Source organism: Lepidochelys olivacea (assembly GCF_965140295.1).
Source record: "Lepidochelys olivacea isolate rLepOli2 genome assembly, chromosome: 1".
Classification (NCBI taxonomy): Eukaryota; Metazoa; Chordata; order Testudines; family Cheloniidae; genus Lepidochelys; species Lepidochelys olivacea.
In genome coordinates, this window is record NC_140411.1 from 58,617,956 (window position 1) to 58,635,616 (window position 17,661).

Consider the following 17,661-nt stretch of genomic DNA (forward strand, 5'->3'; position numbering starts at 1 on the left):
TTGTTTAAGTAATGATGATTCTTGAGTCACTTCTTTTGGTCATTGCAGAAGTGAGTCATAAGAGATCTGAATACGCACATAGTGACTTGGAAGTGGGAGATCAGTTCATGTGAAAACGTCACAGTAGAGAAAGACAAGGAGAAGGTTGCGTGAGAAGCAAACAGATGGGGCATTGTGGGCAACTTAAGATTCCTGAAGTTTTTAACTACTGCTGGTGTTCCTGATCAGCAAAAGTACATAGGATATTACCTAGACATTGCCATACTAGATCCGACAGCAGAGGCCAATTCCTCTGAAGGGTGAAAAATATCTCATCGGCCAGTGGTGCAATTCTATACATTTGCAGAGACATTTCTTCCTGACCTCTGCTGCTCTGAAGCATGAGATTTTATTAGCCCATTTTAACATGTATCAGAGGGTTGTCAGGGTTGGCCGCAGTAACTGGCCTCTACCACAGAGGGGCGAGAAGAGCAGCAGCTGCGGCTGGACCCACATGGAGGAGCTGCTCTCTGCTCAGCTGCTGATGCCTGACAGAGAGCAGTGGCTGGCTTCCGGACATAAGTGCTGACGTCTACTGGCGCCAGTGGGTGCTCGACCCCCCTCTGCCCCCACCCCCTCCCTGCCCCTATTCAAACTCCTTCCGCAAATCCCCGCCCTGGCCCTGCCTTCTCCCCTAAGCGCGCCACGTTCCCGCTCCAACCCACTCTTTCCTGGAGTTTGCTACAACTGTTTGGCAGCAGCAAGAGCTGGGAGGTGCAGAGCACCCACTAATTTTTCCCCATGGGTGCTCTAGCCCCAGAGCATCCATGGAATCGGCGCCTATGCTTCCGGACCAGGCTCCAAGAGGTAGGTGCTCCCACTGGGGAGGTGGAAGATCTTGTCCGCCCCCCCTTTTGCCCTGCCCCCCGACTGCCCCAGCCCAGACCCTCGCTCGGTGGACTGGTCCCTCCCTTTCCTGGTGCCTTGCTCTAGGGACTGACCCCTGCCGTGTCCCACTGTGCCCCAACCCCTCACTATGGGGACCGACCCCCTCCCTCCACCCCGATTGGGCAGGCTCCGCATCAGCTCCTCTGAGCGTGGCTCTGCCTGCAGCAGGTGCGTCCCTGGAGAGGGGGGAATTAGCGCGGGGGAGAAAGGAGTGAGCAGAGGGCGGGGCCTTGGGGAAGAGGCGGGGCAAGGGTGTTCGGTTTTCAGCAGTTAGAAAATCTGCAACCGTAATGTACCACTACAGTTCTTATTATTAGTCATAAAATTACGCATCCTTTGCAGAAATCCTGAGGTGCAACTGACCTATTTGATAGAATGCAGGCCAGGCCCTCAGTACCAGCTATGTGGTAGAACGAATGTTACCCTACAACTCTGTAGTGTCATTGAGAAGATCCTGCAAGGGGTCCTGTACCCAGAGCGCCCAGGGGTGGTGAGAGTGCTCAGCACCCCACACCACTGCGTCAAGTGCTTGCTTCTGTGAAGGACTGAGCCGGCTTGGGACTGAGCATATAGAAAACATCATCCAAGCCCAGGGGCGGGGAGTTATATGGGCCCACGGTGACCATGCTCCAGGAATATTCTGGGCGCCGGGGGCCTGGCTCCACCCCTGTTCGTGGCTGGGTCTCTCCCCTGACCCCGCCTGCCATCCCTGCACGCCTCCCCCGGAGTGTCTCCCAGCCACCCCCAGATAATTTAAAAGCACTCCAGAGCCCCCGGCTGCCACCACCGGCAGTGCAACGGGGCTGAGGCGGCTTCCTGCCTGCCCTCACTCCGCCCCAATCCCGGAAGCAGCTGGCACATCCCTGCAGCCCCGGGGCGGGGGGTGTGTGGCAGGGTTGTCTCTGTACACTGCCCCCGCCCCAAGACCGACTCCGCAGCTCCCATTGGCCAGGAATGGCAGCCAATGGGAGCTGGGGGGCAGTACCTGTGGGCAACAGTATGAGGAGACCTCCCGGCCCCTCCCCCCGCCTATGAGCCGCTGCCAGAGGGGTGTGCCGCTCACTTCCAAGAGCTGCCCAAGGGAAGCGCCTCACCCTCTCCCACACCCCAACTCCCTGCCCAGAGCCCAAGCTCCCTCCTGCACCCTAACCCCCAGCCCAGAGCCTGCGCTCTGCACCCTAACCCCCAGCCCAGAGCCTGCACCCAAACTCCCTCCCAGAGCCTGGGGGGGGGGGCAGGGGTAAGACTTGGACCCGCTGGGCTCCACCAAAACGTATACAAACCAGCCGCCCCTGGCCAAGCCAACCCCGCTTCAGGCTCCCTCCCAGCTGCTACAGTGAGGTGGCCTCAGCCCCGCAGCTGGGATCTGGGGGCCAAACCCCCCCGGGGTCAGGCGAGGGGAGTTGCGAGCCTGTCGAGCCGGCACTGAGCATGCGCCCAGCTGGGCAGTGGCTCGGGCTCTGAGCTCCCCAGGGTTGGCTCCTCCCAGGGTGGGTCCCCCGGGTGAGGCGGCGGGGAGGATGCACGATCTCCCCCTCCCCCTCCCTGCCTGTGGCCGGGCTGGAGCCTGACAGGGCCCCGCCCAAGCTCCAGCGCTCCCTCCGCCACCGGCCGGGCTCCGCGCGCGCGCCGAGTCCTCCCAGCCTGCAGGGGGCGCGGCGTCGCCCTCCCTGCGCCCCGTGCGCTCCGCTCTCTGGCCGGCCGGCCCGCCGCCGCCTCCTCCTCCTCCTCGCCGCGCGCGCGAGCCGCCTTGGCCTGGCCCAGCCCAGCCCAGCGCAGCCCCAGGGAACGCGATGGCGGCCTCGGTGTTCTGCTGCCTGCGCTGGTGCGGGGACGGCGGCGCCGGGCACATCCCGCTGAAGGAGATGCCCGCCGTGCAGCTGGACACGCAGCACATGGGTAAGGGGGCGCGCCCCGCCCCGGGCAGGGACCCCCGCCGCAGGTCCCTTTCGCCCCGGGGGTGCGAGCTGGGGGTGAATAGTAAGGGTTTCTGGCGCCCCTGAGCTCCGTGGTTGTTATTAATGGTAGGGGTGTGGCGCTTGCCCGGCAAAGAAGCGGCAAGGTGCCCGTGCTTTGCCTCTTCATATCTTCTAGGGTAGTCTGTTGTGCCTGCGGGATGTCTTTAGTTCTGTGTACGTGGCAACGTTTTAAAAACCGATGTCACAAAGTGATGGTTAAGAGGGCTAGAAAGCGATATTTAGAAGAATCCCCCCAAGCCCCGAGGGCTGTCCCCGCTCAGGTGACCCCATTACGGAAGAAGCCTGGCTGAATCGTTAGGTGTTGCAGTCTTTCACAAAGGTCACCAAACGCAGGGGCTGTCGGATCAACAAGGCAGCAGATTCCACCGTTGATTTGCTTTCACGGAGACTGCCCTGTCTGGGCACAGTCAGCCTGAGTATTTATTATTATTTTACATTTATATTGCAGCAGCCTCTAAAGGCCACAGCCAGGTTGGGCCCAATTATGCTAGCCACCATACAAATATTTGACAAATGACTGTCCCTCACCAAAGAGCTTATGGTCCAAAGTGATCTTAGTTATATAATTGTGAGGTTATGGCACAAAAATAAATGATCTCTAAGGCACACAGAGGATATGTCAAAAATAACACATTGCATTTCATTTGGAAACTAATTGCAATTTCATCGTCTCTGAAGTACTGGTGTAATATGATCCCAGCATGAAAATGTTGCTAAATAACCAGGCAGCAGTATTCTGCTCTAGTTTTAGTTCTAAAGCCGGGACTATAAATTGCTGGTCTACCAGTATGATTATGTTGGTTGGGAAGTGATTTTTTTTTTAACTGACATTGTTAAAGGTACCTTAAACCTATGTAACTTATTACCTTTCCCATATGGGAATAAACTATACCGGTATAAGGGCTTGGCTACACTTGCGAGTTACAGCGCAATAAAGGAGCCCCGGGTGCACTAGCTCGCTACCCGTCCACACTGGCAAGGCACATAGAGCGCTCTGACTCCGCGGCTACAGCGAGTGGAATAACGTTTGCTGCGCCCCCGCTGGAGCGCCATGGTGCCAATGTGAACGAGGAATGTGTTTGGAATCGGCTGTAGGTATGCGGAAATGCCCTTGAAAACTCCATTTCTGACAGCCGGCTGCTTATCTCCTCCGAGACAAAGTAACCATTACTGTGGAATGCTGTCTGTGGGAGAGAGAGAGAGGCGGGTGGGGGGGTCTACTGCTCTCTGAATTTACAAGACAACATGCTGACATGCTCTCAGCCCCCCAAAAACCCACTCTCTCTCCCCCCACATACACACAACACACTCCCTTCTCACACCCCACCCCACCCCCATTTGAAAAGCACGTTGCAGCCACTTGCATGCTGGGATAGCTGCCCATAATGCACCACTCCCAATGCCACTACAAGTGCTGCAAATGTGGCCACATCAGTGTGCTTGAAGCTGTCAGTGTGGACAGACTGCAGCGCTTTCCCTACTGCGCCCTACAAAGACAGGTTTAACTCAAGGGGCTCTACATCTGCAAGTGTAGCCATGCCCTAAGTTACTGTTATAACTGTGTCCATGCAAGGGTATGTTTGCTGCATTAACTATTTTAGTATAGTTAAAGTGGTACAACTTTTGTGCTAAGACAAGGGTGGAGTGGTCTTCCGCTGTAGTCCTGCGTAAAGGGCATTGCAACAAACCAATTAAGAAAGGCCTACTCCTTGCCAAACAAATATTTAAAAAATCATCTTGGCTAGAAAACATCCAGGCATCCTCAGAAATTATTGGACTGGCTTTTGAGGACTTTGTCTTATCTGTGCCTATACTGACAAATGCTTATTAGAGCTTTTGAGCAAAAATCTTCCAGGGGAGAGTGTAGTATTTAGCAGAGCTCAATGTTCTGATCTGTGTGCTGGCAGGTACCTTTTTAAAGGAAGCTCGCAATCAAACCCTTAAAAGGAATCTTACTTATTGATTAATTCTTGGTGACCACAACTCATGAAAAGCCTTCTGCAGAATGTGCCTATCCTTCAGTTCTAGACCAAGAAAAGGAGGTGATTTAGAGAAAGGCATGAGCCCTGCATCCCCTTTCTCTTAGTGAGTGTCTTTCTAATTAAATGATTGTAAGCTATGCTGCTGGGATATTTGAAGAAATGTTGTAATCAACATGCTGCCTTAAAGCCTGAGAGGAGAAATTAAAGAATATAGATTTTAAATAGATGAACTCTAGCTGAAAGATGAACTAGCCTATAAACACATCCTTTCTTTACCTGAAAGCACTGCACAATCTAATTCTGATAGACTAATGGAGCTCTTACTTGGGTTGAAAGAGAAAATAGTTCTTGTTGTTTAGGGTTTTTAGTGGATGTCTCCAAACTTTAAAAAAAAACCAATGTTTTTTGAAGTTTATGTATTTTATTTGTATATGCAGGAACAGATGTCGTCATTGTCAAAAATGGCAGAAGAATATGTGGCACGGGGGGTTGCTTAGCCAATGCACCTTTGCATCAGAACAAGAGCTATTTTGAGTTTAAAATCCAATCCACAGGTTAGTTAGCAAAATTATTTTCTACTTTAGATTGGGATTTGAGATTTGACTACAAGCAGGCAACGCATCTGCACCTTTGGTAATTAAGTGCACTTCATCTTTGGACTACTACCATGAGAAATAACACACTTAACAAATATCAAACTTTTGTAAGACACTAAACTGTCATCTTGTAAGAAAGATTTGTCATTTTTCTATTTTGCTGCTTTGATTTATTAAAAACAATAGTAATTGAAATGACTAGAGTTGCAGTATTAAAACACTACCATGTTTGAAAACTCTTGTATATATGTTTTTTCAATAAACCTAATTTAGAGCTACTTTCTGCTAAATTCTTTTTTATTTATATTGCATTATGAGCATGTAAAATACTGTGTACATAGCTCTTGTACTTTTTGTCCAATAATATTTGCTGTCTGTCTACATTTATTTGCTATTTTAGAATGGATCCAGATTCTTCTCCTTTAGCTTCTTGTGGGAATGATTCTGTGCTTAGAAATGCAGCAGAGAACTCACAGCTTGGGAGTGCGGGGCTTAAATGTGGTTTTAAGCCACCTTTGTGTCCTCCCAGTTCTGGGCTGGTTCTGGGACTGAAGCATCCCCAGCATAATTTAGACAGCCCCAGGCTGCCGTATGAGCTGCTGCATTGTCTGAAATCACTGGTGTATATATGCTGTGGCCATGACCCCGGCATTCCCCCTATGCCGAGGCTTGCAACTGTGTCCTCAGAGACACAGTTATCTTCTGCCGTTATCTTCTGCCGTTCCTTTTGGTTATCTTCTGCCGTTCCTTTGCCCCAGGAATCCTCCCCCAGTGAGAACTGCTGCTCTAATCATTTTAGGTGATAACTGGGTCAGAGTGAGGGCTAAGACTTTTACTCCATAACTTTTATTTTGATGGCTCATAAAAGACAAACGCTGAGATACAGCATGTTTTGGAAGGATATTTTTAAGTCTGTCTCAACCTAGTGAATGTAATTGCTAATGCTTTTCAAATTAAAATTCACTCATGATATTGCTGTCATTGTGGCACACACCTGGAATATATTTCTTACTCTCAGTGTGAGATTTCAAAAGAAACAAATAAGTGTTCACAGAATATCGTCGTCATATTTTCAGGGGTTTGGGGTATTGGAGTTGCAACCCAGAAAGCAAATTTGAATCAAATTCCACTTGGTCGAGATGTGCATAGTTTAGTGATGAGGAATGATGGAGCTCTCTACCACAACAACGAGGAGAAGAACAGGCTGCCGGCAAACAGCCTTCCACAGGAGGGTGACATTGTGGTGAGTTTCCTTAGTTCTTGTTAATGTAAATTTGTTGCTGTGTCTAAATAGCTCAACAATAGATGTTTCTGGGATTTTCCAAAGCAGCTTTTGCTGTCAGCACTGTTGCAAGGCTAAAGGGAATACAGTGAATCCTTGTGAAAGGCTAGCTTTCCATGCAAACAAGAAAATTAAACACAGAATTTTATTGAAGCCCTGAAAAGTGAATATCTGATAAAAGGATTAAACCTATTAAATTAATATGCTTACAGTGCATCAGAAGGTAATATTCAGTAGATATTGAGTTGTAAAAAATGTAGGCTTATTAAATGAGTACTTCTAATATTTCATACTAAAAATCATTATAGAACAATGCAACCCTTCAGAATTGTAATCATTTAGTAAAACATAGTTATGTATTTATCATGAGGTCTTGTGCCAGTAATTCTCCCTAAGTTAGGCATGTTCCTTCCTCACTGTCTTTTCTAATCCACATCATTAGCAGGGGCATAGTTGGAATAGAATTTGGTTCCAATACTTTTTGGGGAGTAATGGGTAGAGGAAAGTGCTGTTCAGGGTCAAATATTCCTTACTTTTCTTCTCCCCAACTCTCTCTCCCTTTCATAGATCCCCCCACCACCACCTTTTCTGGAGAAGTAAGATAGACATGAAGGGGCTCATACCCTCTTGCCTGCCCTCTTGTTCATCAGAAGTACACTGGCCCTTTAAGTGTTTGCTCTTCTAGCCTTTCAGTTCAGCTCCCACTATCCTCAGATCCTTATGCTGTCTTCCTCCTAGGCGTGGCAGCAGGCCCTTAGAGAGTCCAGTCTTCCTGCTACCTCATGGTGTGCAGGAGGAAGGATATCCATTTAGTCTGGTGGGTTTTCCCCTGCAGTCTCACTCCAGTCCTCAAGAGGATTCTAGTCCTGCTCCTTTGGTGGCTTCATGCCAGTTTACTGCTGATGCGAAGTAGTCCTGTGCCTGGATTGCTTATTTCAAGTGTGGCAGGTCAATTAACCACACCTGGGGAGGTAGCTATTCTGTCCCTTTACCCCTTAGTGACTGTGACAGAATGGGTTTTATATACCCCATCACAATAGTGCTTCATTGCTACCCACTGCTACTAGGGTTGATGAATTTGCCTATAAACCTGACGGGGCCGTCACCCGTAGAGATTCCAAGCTCTTTGTGGCTGGGCTCCCTGCTCAAAGATGTCCCAGAATGCACTGGAGATTGAGATGAGATTGTACCCAGGGAGCACAAGAGCTCTTTGTTGGTCTATGCTTGGTTAGCAGGCAGAGGGAGTGGCCCTAGCAGCCTTGAAAGAAGATTTGTAGCAAAGGTATTGGGATAAAGGGGTTGTATTTTTAGTCAAGCTGGGATTCAATTTAGAAAAGAGAGAGGAAATTAGACTGGGGATAGGGAGAAAAAAATGTTGGAAAGATGAATGAGAGGGACTTGGGAATCTATATGGCTCATGCTCCCTCTCATGCCTCAACACTTCTAAAATATATTTAAAATTACCCTGTATATTTAAAGGGGTCTACTGTATTACTACTTTTTTAACATTATTAGAATTTATTTTATATACACGGAAGTAATAAGATTAACATTGTTTCTAATACCAACTTTTTCAATATCTTTTATTAATTGCTGATGTTTGTGAGTTTCATATACATAGATTATTGCCAGGTATCTGAAGTTTAAAAAAAAATCCCCTGCTTAGGTGGCTTGCTTGGGAGAGAATCTTGCTGTGTTGCAGTCTCTTTAAAGGCTCACTCAAACTATTTAGTCTGCAAAGCTGAAGTTAAAATACTTGAAGGATAATAAGTAACAAATGCATTACTTTGCTAACTGCCTGAGCTCTGTAGATTCACAATTTGAGCTAAGTTGGTTAGCTTCTGTTCGTCAAATAAGTCGATTGTTATTGCTGCTGTCCCCTGATTGGATAAGCCTGCAAGCACTTTTGGTGCTTGCGAGTTCAAATATAATTAAATATTCTTAATTATTGACTTTTTAAGCGTCCAGAAAAATGGTCTAGTGCATTCTTTTAGGAGACTGTGGTTTATGCCGTTGTATTAGAAACTGCCCATTGTGTCCAGCTAGATTAGCTGTAAAAAAGAAATAGTTGTAAGCATTCTCACGTATATCAACTTGATGATCTTATGTTAACATTTCCTATTTTGCCTTATAGGGTATTACATATGACCATGTAGAATTAAATGTATATTTAAATGGAAAGAATATGCATTGTCCAGCTTCAGGAATCAGAGGGACTGTCTATCCTGTAGTATATGGTAAGTTGGGTTCTCAAACTTTCAGTGTGGTCAATCTTAATAGCAATATTCTCTCAAACCACCTATTAGTTTTAGTCCTGTGAATATTGTGTTATTGGGATTCTGGCTGCCAGACACCACATTGGTTAGAATGGGAGAACAGACTTTTGTTAGGTAGCTAACATGTCATCTTCCCATTGCTTTGGAAATGGAGTTACAGTAGAGAGAATTTAGACTTCGGGAGTAGGTAGCTTTCATAAACAGTCTACTTGCTGCAGCAGGGACTTGGGCACCCTGGTCTGTACCTTTTTTTTTTTTTTAAACTTCTTCCTCCTTTCTCCATGCCTAATCCCACACCACTGAAGTTTTAGGCTTCGGTGTGAGGTGACTTTTTATTGCCAGACTCCCTCGCCTGTCATCATCTTTCAAGAGCTGACATAAATTCCCAAGAATTTCCATGCTTCACAATGGATTAGTTTATTGCTATAACACCTGATGATTTGCAAATTACATTCAGGTGACACCTCCATGTTACAAATTACAAGTAATAAAACCCTTAATTTAATGCTATGTATTCATAGGCATCTGAAAGGAGAAATTGCTCTCAACCATTTAATTTATCGATGTTTCAGACCAGAATCGTAGAGATTTTTAAAATAAACTCAGTACAGAAGTTAAATGATGTCATGTATGGGAACTTATAACACAAGTCAAATTCAAAGTTGCTTCCTTCAGCAGCTGAACCCCAGGCACATCTGCACAAATATTAAAGTGTAAAGTCAACACACACATAACACAAGATAGTACTTGTGAGCTCAGTTAAGGCTGCTGTGGGAAAAGCCAAATATCTTGGCTCCAGGATATCTAAATGCTTGACCAAAATATTATATTTGGTTTTGTTGTTCGTTCTTTTTTCTTCTTTTTTTTTGGGGGGGGGGAGGGTAGGAGGAATTGGAATTGATATACTGCTGTCACATGAGGTGTGGCTTAGAGGAATGTTTCTTTTAAAGACTCATTAACTAAATGGATCTGATTTTTCTGATGAGCAGTGCTACACTATGAAGTATACTTCTCTAAAGCTGCCTGTGAAGTATTGCTGCAGTTAATGATCTGTCAGAATTTCCATTTTAATCCTCTAATACTCCACCTAGAATCAGGCAGAAAGTCTCGTGGCAATATTATTGTTTTGAATGGTTTATTTTTAAAATCCAGGTGTCTAAAAATAACAGTCAAGCAGGGTTCTGATGTCCTAACCTCAGCAGATGGCTTGACACCAAGCAGGGGAATGGGAAGCATGTCATAGAGATGCATCCTCTTTCATGTCTCACCATTACCACGTTTGGCCTGTGGACTTCCAAAGTAGTGGAGGGGGAAATGAGGGCCCTAGAAGTTGAGGAGAGTTGCTTTAAGGCTTATTAGCACTCTCAGTAAAATTCATAGCAAAACTTTCACTGATTTCAGCGAAGTCTTTTGCAAATCTAAGTATTCTGTAGGAAGTAAACATGATTTGGCCTGCTTGATTGTATTCTAGGATGTTTTCTACAGATTAACCAAGAAGATCTTATTTGTCTTTACTGCATGGATGTTACTGATATATTGGTGAATATCCTTTGTGTTTCAGTTATTGTGGACACACAATGTATTGATGTATATAATCTAATTTGGTGTCATGTATAGTCAAAATAAATGCTGTTCTCCTCTAATTATTTTTCTCTTTGCTTCTGTCCTACAGTAGATGACAGTGCCATCTTGGATTGTCAGTTCAGTGAATTTTATCACACTCCTCCAACAGGGTTTGAAAAAATACTCTTTGAGCAGCAAATCTTCTGAACGTCTTCATACTGAAAACTTGCACCCCTACACTGTTATAAAGCCTTTGCCATCTTAAATAAAGCTTCACGTTTACCTGTAGGAAACACATCTGTATTTTTTAGTAAAGTACTTGTGACTGTTGTCTGAAGAACCAAAGTGTTAACTGCAACACCAGAGAATTGTGTTACAAATGGTAGATTTTGACAACTGTTTTGTGATGTGAAAATCAGTGTTTTGGGGCAGTTTTCTGATTTGTATTTGATGTAAATGGAAACTAAAGGGTATAATTGCCACAGTATTAAATGAACTTTTGGTTTCAATTTGAGCTTTATAAAGGGAATAATTCATATGCGTGACAGTATGTTTCCATAAAGCTACAGGGATAGATAGTTGTCTCATTATTTTTCCTGTTCCTTCCCACTCAGAAGTTATGTACCTTGTAAAAAGAGAGCACTGTGCTAATAGTCTGTTTGGATTGCTATGTCCTTGTTTTGCACAATGACTAATGATACGATTGGCAGCTAGATTTTGTTTTTTCTTTTGAAACTTGTAACCTACCCATTTCTAGTTGTTAAACAGCTAATATTCCTCTTGAGTTTAGATAAATCTCATAGCTTTTCATTTGCTTTAAGTGTGACAGAATACTTTTTAGTAACAGTCAAAACATTATTTTGTTGTAAAAAAGCAAACCTAAACACCGGATGTATTTATGAAGACCATCATGCTGTGTTACTCTGGTGGCAGAGTAGGTACAGATTGTTTAATTGTGATGTATACAATGGCAGGGATGGTATGTTGGATATTACGATGAAGCTTTACATCTAAACTGTAAATCAGATTCTTTATGGAATATTTTATTTAAATGTTTTTTTTCTGGAACCAGTAATAAAATGAATAATGGTTAACGTGCTGTTCCAAAACGTGATTCCGATAACTATAAAAGATCAGGTGACGCTTTCCTTGTCATGTATGCAGTATGCTTGTCATGTGTGCAGTATGCACCTTTTCATATTTTTTGCAAAGAAAACCTTTTTGTATATCCTGGTGTGTGTGTGTGTTAAAAACTTTTAGTAAGATTTTTTTTTTTGGCTGTCCATGGACTAACGCATTTATATGATGAGTGAATGCTGTGATGCCTTTAAATATTTGAGGTTCTTTTATTCTGAACTTTTCAAATACAGCTGACTTTCTCTGAGCCTTTCTTTCACTTCATAATTTTCTGTATTTGTTTAAAGACTTCTCCTTGGCCTCAAAGGCCCAGCGTTTCCTTTACCATGCTGTGATCTCCCAGTGCTGAAATTGACACAACAGATGATGCCTCTTCAATAGTAAAGTATAAGATTAGGAATATTTGGGGATTGGGGTGAGAATGGAGAGGGTTAATGCTCTTCCCCTGAAACTTGCAATATTAGCCACTTGTGGAACATTCTTTTGGGGCATGACTGTCTTTGTGCCATATATCAGCTGAGACACATCATGATGCTTCTGCAATCAAATTTGTCCACTCTTGAAATTAGAAAGGAATTTATTGGGGGGGGGGGGTTGAATTTCCATTCTTGATGCTTCTCCTTTAGTAATGTCTCCATGGTCCTTTGTGCCATGTGAAAGAATAGGAAGATGAAATGAAAGCACTTGATATGGAATTAAACTTGCTGGTATTTTTTGGGGAAGGGAGAAGTATTTAAAGAAATTATAACCACTGTATCTAACTTCAAAGAACAAATAACTAAAAAATGTGTTTTTAATTTATTAAAGAATACTTAACATACAGGAAGCTGCTATCCTGAGTCTGATGTAGAGTAAGACAGAGAATCCAGGTCCTGTTTGAAAGCACAGAGAAGACAGTCTTCAAAATTGTAAATTCTACTTTTAAAATGTTTTGATAAACTTAAATCAGTTGTTAAATTATCCAAAAAAATTTAAGAGCTTACTCTTACATCTTAGGAAGTTGCTGATTTCCCGTTATTTTAAATGTAATGTGAATTTTCTGTCCTATTGTACATATGGCTTTCCTCCTCTTATAAAATAACACATTGAGAGTCACTTGAGAACCATATGAAGTAATGGAGAACATTGCATTTACTGTTTGTGAATCTGTCAATATGTAGAAAGAGTGCACTTTTTACCTGCTAATGATAATCTTAAAGCACTTTGAAAAAGTGGATGATACTGTTCACCCATTTTACAGGTGAGAAAAGAGGCACAGAGATTAAATGACTTGGCCAACATCTCATAGCAAGTCAGTTGAAGACCTAGAAATAGAACGATGCTTCCAGTCCTATGCCTTGTCCAGTGGAATGGACTGTAATGGATGCCTCTAAAAATTGCTCTGGTAATCGATTTTTAATAATACAGCTAGCTAAATATTTACCAAGTAGTAAAGGTGTTAACCAGAAAGAATCATCATTGTTTTTAATTGGAAGTGTTAAGGCTTTTCCATTAATTATTGTTTGCACCCTTGTTTGTTTAACCTTTGAATGTTCAGACATAGGCAGCCTGCTGTAGCAATGTGTAACACTTTATGCTGTACGTTTTCTAGTCCTTGGCAGCAAAATTTTCAGTTGATAGGTCTGTGCATCAACTACTAAATAGGCTTGCCAGAGCATGTAATCCAGTTTGCATGTTTATCAGCAGCATTCTTATTTATACAGTATGATGGCTGTGTATGGTATTTTGCAGATAAATAAAATGAGGCTCCTATTTCAAGGATCTTAAAATCCAAATTAGATCGCATAAAGTTAGGAAGGACGAATGAGGAGAGGGTTGGGAGGACAAAGATTGTAACAATGTATATCGGGAGATATCAATGTTAAGTATGATGATCAAGATCTGATGCAGTTGTTTGCAGTGAATAATTCAATTAATTGAACCCTTGTTTCTGTTGGTAAATTATCCATGATCTGATTTTCACAAGTTTACTCGTTATTCAGTGAAAAGTTTATGCAAACATACTTCAGCCTCTATGAGCCGTCAAAGAAGAATTTGTTGTTCATGCTGTTCAATGGGTCTTTCGAGTCCCATGAATGCTTCTACTCCCAGATCCATACAGAGCCTTCAAAGATGGCTTTGCAAACCCTCTGGTGATAATATACCTGAATGAGAGTATATGCAATATTTTCCCTTTATGCAAACTTGCTTTGCAACAAAAAACAAGGAAAAGAGATCTGAATATGATTGATGTGAATGCTTGAATTTTATTCAAATGAATGTTTATATTATTGCGGTGTTATTTCAGCTCTCTTATCCATCCACACTGTGTTGATTCCTCTTTTCATAGCTGCAATTGATTAAACTGGAGATTGAGATTACAGAAATTCACAAGAGAACACGCTACTCCTCTGTACTTGTATTCTTCTGCATTTCTTTACATATCAGCTCACTGTAGACTGGGCAAAATCACAAATTATCCAGATTCGTATGCATTTTTGATCTACCTACAACTGTAGTTGCCATTCCTTTTGGCTTTGTATTAACTAAAAATTTAATTTAAATTCACATTTCCTTTAGTTTGTTTACAAAAATGTTGAAGAATAGCTGCAGTTTTGAAGTGAGGATTCATTAGATAATATTTTGGCCAACTAAAGATTGTGGAATCCCACGTAGCTGGAGCTTTCATCTGGCATTTATTGATCAGATTTTATACCTTGACCACTTTCTCTGGCGTACACTCTGCTGACTTGCCTATGACAAGCAATTTTCACCAACTCATCTACATTTTGCCAAAGTTTATTTTGGCCCAGATACCTGTGTATTTTTGGCATAAAATACTCCCAAACAAAACTAGTGCAACGGTTATCCATGGTAACATTTTTTCACTGATGAAAAGAACCCAAGTTATCCAATTCCAAGTTCAGATATTTTAAGGCTGAAGGGAATTCAGATTTCCCAGCAACAGAGGTTTTAACATGTTTTGCTCGCCAGTTGTACTGGAGCATCTAAGAAATATGACTCAATCTTTGTTTCTTGCAGCTAAGAGCTCTTTTCTGCTGAACTGCCAGACTTTTCCATGGAAGTGACTTGGCATCCACTCTTGCTTACACTGTGAATATAATCTTGAGTTACACTGTGTGCACAATTCAACCATATTATAATTTTCCTTAACTTGTACTGGAAGTAGAGAGCAGTGACATTAGATTTATTTATACAGCATCTCATAAGAACGGCCATACTGGGTCAGACCAAAGGTCCATCTAGCCCAGGATCCTGTCTTCTGACAGTGGCCAATGCCAGGTACCCCAGTGGGAATGAACAGAACAGGTAATCATAAAGTGATCCATTTCCTGTCGCTCATTCCCAGCTTCTGGCAAACAGAGGCTAGGGACACCATCCGTGCCCATCCTGGCTAATAGCCATTGATGGACCTATCCTCCATGAATTTATCTAGTGCAGGGATCAGCAACCTTTGGCACACGGCCTGCCAGGGTAAGCCCCCTGGCGGGCCAGGCCAGTTTGTTTACCTGCTGCGTCCGCAGGTTCGGCCAATCACAGCTCCCAGTGGCCTGGAGAGGCAAACCATGGCCAGTGGGAGCTGCGATTGGCCGAACCTGCGGATACGGCAGGTTGCCGATCCCTGATCTAGTGCTTTTTTGAACCCTGTTATAGTCTGGGCCTTCGCAACATCCTCTGGCAAAGAGTTCCATAGGTTGACTGTGCATTGTGTGAAGAAATATTTCCTTTTGTTTGTTTTAAACCTGCTGCCTATTAACTTCATTTGGTGACCCCTAGTTCTTGTGTTATGAGAAGGAGTAAATAACACTTCCTTATTTACTTTCTCCACACCAGTCATGATTTTATAGACCTCTATCATATCCCCCCTTAGTCGTCTCTTTTCCAAGCTGAAAAGTCCCAGTCTTATTAATCTCTCCTCATACAGAAGCCGTTCTATACTCCTAATCATTTGTCTTGCACTTTTCCAATTCCAATATATCTTTTTTGAGATGGGACAACCACATCTGCATTATTCAAGGTGTGGGCGTACCATGGATTTATATAGAGGCAATATGATATTTTCTGAGTTATTATCTATCCCTTCCTTAATGATTATCAACATTCTGTTAGCTTTTTTTAACTGCCGCTGTGCATTGAGTGGATGTTTTCAGAGAACTATCCACAGTGACTCCAAGATCTTTCTTGAGTGGTAACAGCTAATTTAGACCCCATCATTTTGTATGTGTAGTTGGGATTATGTTTTCCAATGTGTATTACTTTGCAGATGAAATTAAGTGTTAATAAATGCAATTTTGTTGCCCAGTCACCCAGTTTTGTGAGATCCTTTTGTAGTTCTTTGCAGTCTGCCTGGGACTTAACTACCTTGAGTAGTTTTGTATCATCTGCGTATTTTTCCACCTCACTGTTTACCCCTTTTTCCAGATCATTTATGAATATGTTGAATAGGACTGGTCCCAGAAGAGACCCCGGGGGACACCACTATTTACCTCTCCCCATTCTTAAAATTGACCATTTATACCTACCCTTTGTTTCCTATCTTTTCACCAGTTACCAATCCATGAGAAGACCTTCCTTCTGATCCCATGACAGCTTACTTCTCTTAAGAGCCTTTGATGAGGGACCTTGTCAAAAGCTTTCTGAAAATCGTCTGAAGTGTGTCTCGTACTAAAATGCTGGAACTTCAGAAGATAATGGCTATTCATGAGAGATTTCAAGGGACTATAATGTTCCTTGAATCTTCTTATACCACAGCCCATCTCACTGATCACAGCGAAGGACATCAAATGTCTAAGCAGCTCTTCTTCCTTGTGACTAAGGGTATGTCTACACTATGAAATTAGGTCAATTTTATAGAAGTCTATCTTTAGAAAGCGATGTTATACAGTCGATCATGTATGTCCCCACTAAGCGCAGTAGGTTGGTGGAGTGCATCCTCAGTACTGTAGCTAGCATTGACTCACAGAGTGGTGCACTGTGGGTAGCTATCCCACAGTCCCCGCTGCCCACTGGAATTCTGGGTTAAGCTCCCAATGCCTGATGGGGCAAAAACATTGTCACAGGTGATTTTGGGTACATGTCGTCTGTCTCCTCTCCCTCCCTCTTTGAAAGCAACGGCAAACAATCGTTTTGCACCTTTTTTCCTGGGTTACCCATGCAGATGCCATAGCATGGCAAGCATGGAGCCCGCTTAGCTCAGCGCTGCTGTTGTGAGCATTGTAAACACCTTGCACATTATCCTGCAGTATGTGCAGAACCTGGCTAGGAACTGCCAGCCCGAGGACGATTGTGAGGAGAACATGGACACAGACGTTCCTGAAAGCACAGGATGTGGCAATTGGGACATCATGGCAGCAGTGGGGCAGGTTGATACAGTAGAACCCCGATTCTGAGCCCGGCAAACAAACACAGACTGGTGGGACCGCATAGTGTTGCAGGTATGCAATGATTCCCAGTGGCTGCGAAACTTTTGCATGCGTAATGCCACTTCCATGGAACTTTGTGAGTTGCTTTCCCCCATCCTGAAGCACAGGGATACCAAGATGAGACCTGCCATGACAGTTGAGAAGCGAGTGGTGATAGCCCTGTGGAAGCTTGCAATACCTGACTGCCACCAGTCAGTCGGGAATAAATTCGGAGTGAGCAAACCTACCATGGGGACTGCTGTGATCCAAGTAGCCAAGCCAATCAGTGACCTTCTGCTAACAAGGGTAGTGACTCAGGGAACCCCATCATAGCAAAGCCATCCACTATGACCTGCACATTTCCCAAACTGTGGTGGGGCGATAGACTGAACACATATCCCTATCTTGGCACCAGACCACCTTGCCAACCAGTACATAAACCACAAGGGGTACTTCTCAATGGTGCTGCAAGCACTGGTGAATCACAGAGGACTTTTCACCGACATCAACATGGGAT

General features: G+C 43.8%; 1 protein-coding gene across 2 annotated transcripts; it reads left to right on the top strand.

Annotated features, from left to right (window-relative positions):
• The first annotated feature begins 632 nt into the window (after positions 1–632).
• On the top strand, positions 633–16,048 carry SPRYD7 (SPRY domain containing 7). Of its 2 annotated transcripts, none has more exons than XM_084616805.1 (5): positions 633–846; positions 5,326–5,442; positions 6,561–6,727; positions 8,901–9,003; positions 10,715–16,048. In XM_084616805.1, the coding sequence occupies exons 1-5, from the start codon at positions 807–809 to the stop codon at positions 10,810–10,812; spliced, it is 525 nt and encodes a 174-aa protein (XP_084472931.1). In that variant the 5' UTR covers positions 633–806; the 3' UTR covers positions 10,813–16,048. The 2 variants fall into 2 exon arrangements, with proteins under 2 accessions (XP_084472931.1, XP_084472930.1); XM_084616804.1 differs by lacking the exon at positions 633–846 and adding an exon at positions 2,620–2,826.
• Positions 16,049–17,661: the final 1,613 nt, after the last annotated feature.

Bases quoted from the DNA above. Each gene is read 5' to 3' on its own strand.
- SPRYD7 (XM_084616804.1), top strand. From the start codon at position 2,721: ATGGCGGCCTCGGTGTTCTGCTGCCTGCGCTGGTGCGGGGACGGCGGC. The intron at 5,443-6,560 runs GTTAGTTAGCAA...TCATATTTTCAG, and splicing joins GTTTAAAATCCAATCCACAG to GGGTTTGGGGTATTGGAGTT. The intron at 6,728-8,900 runs GTGAGTTTCCTT...TTTGCCTTATAG, and splicing joins CACAGGAGGGTGACATTGTG to GGTATTACATATGACCATGT.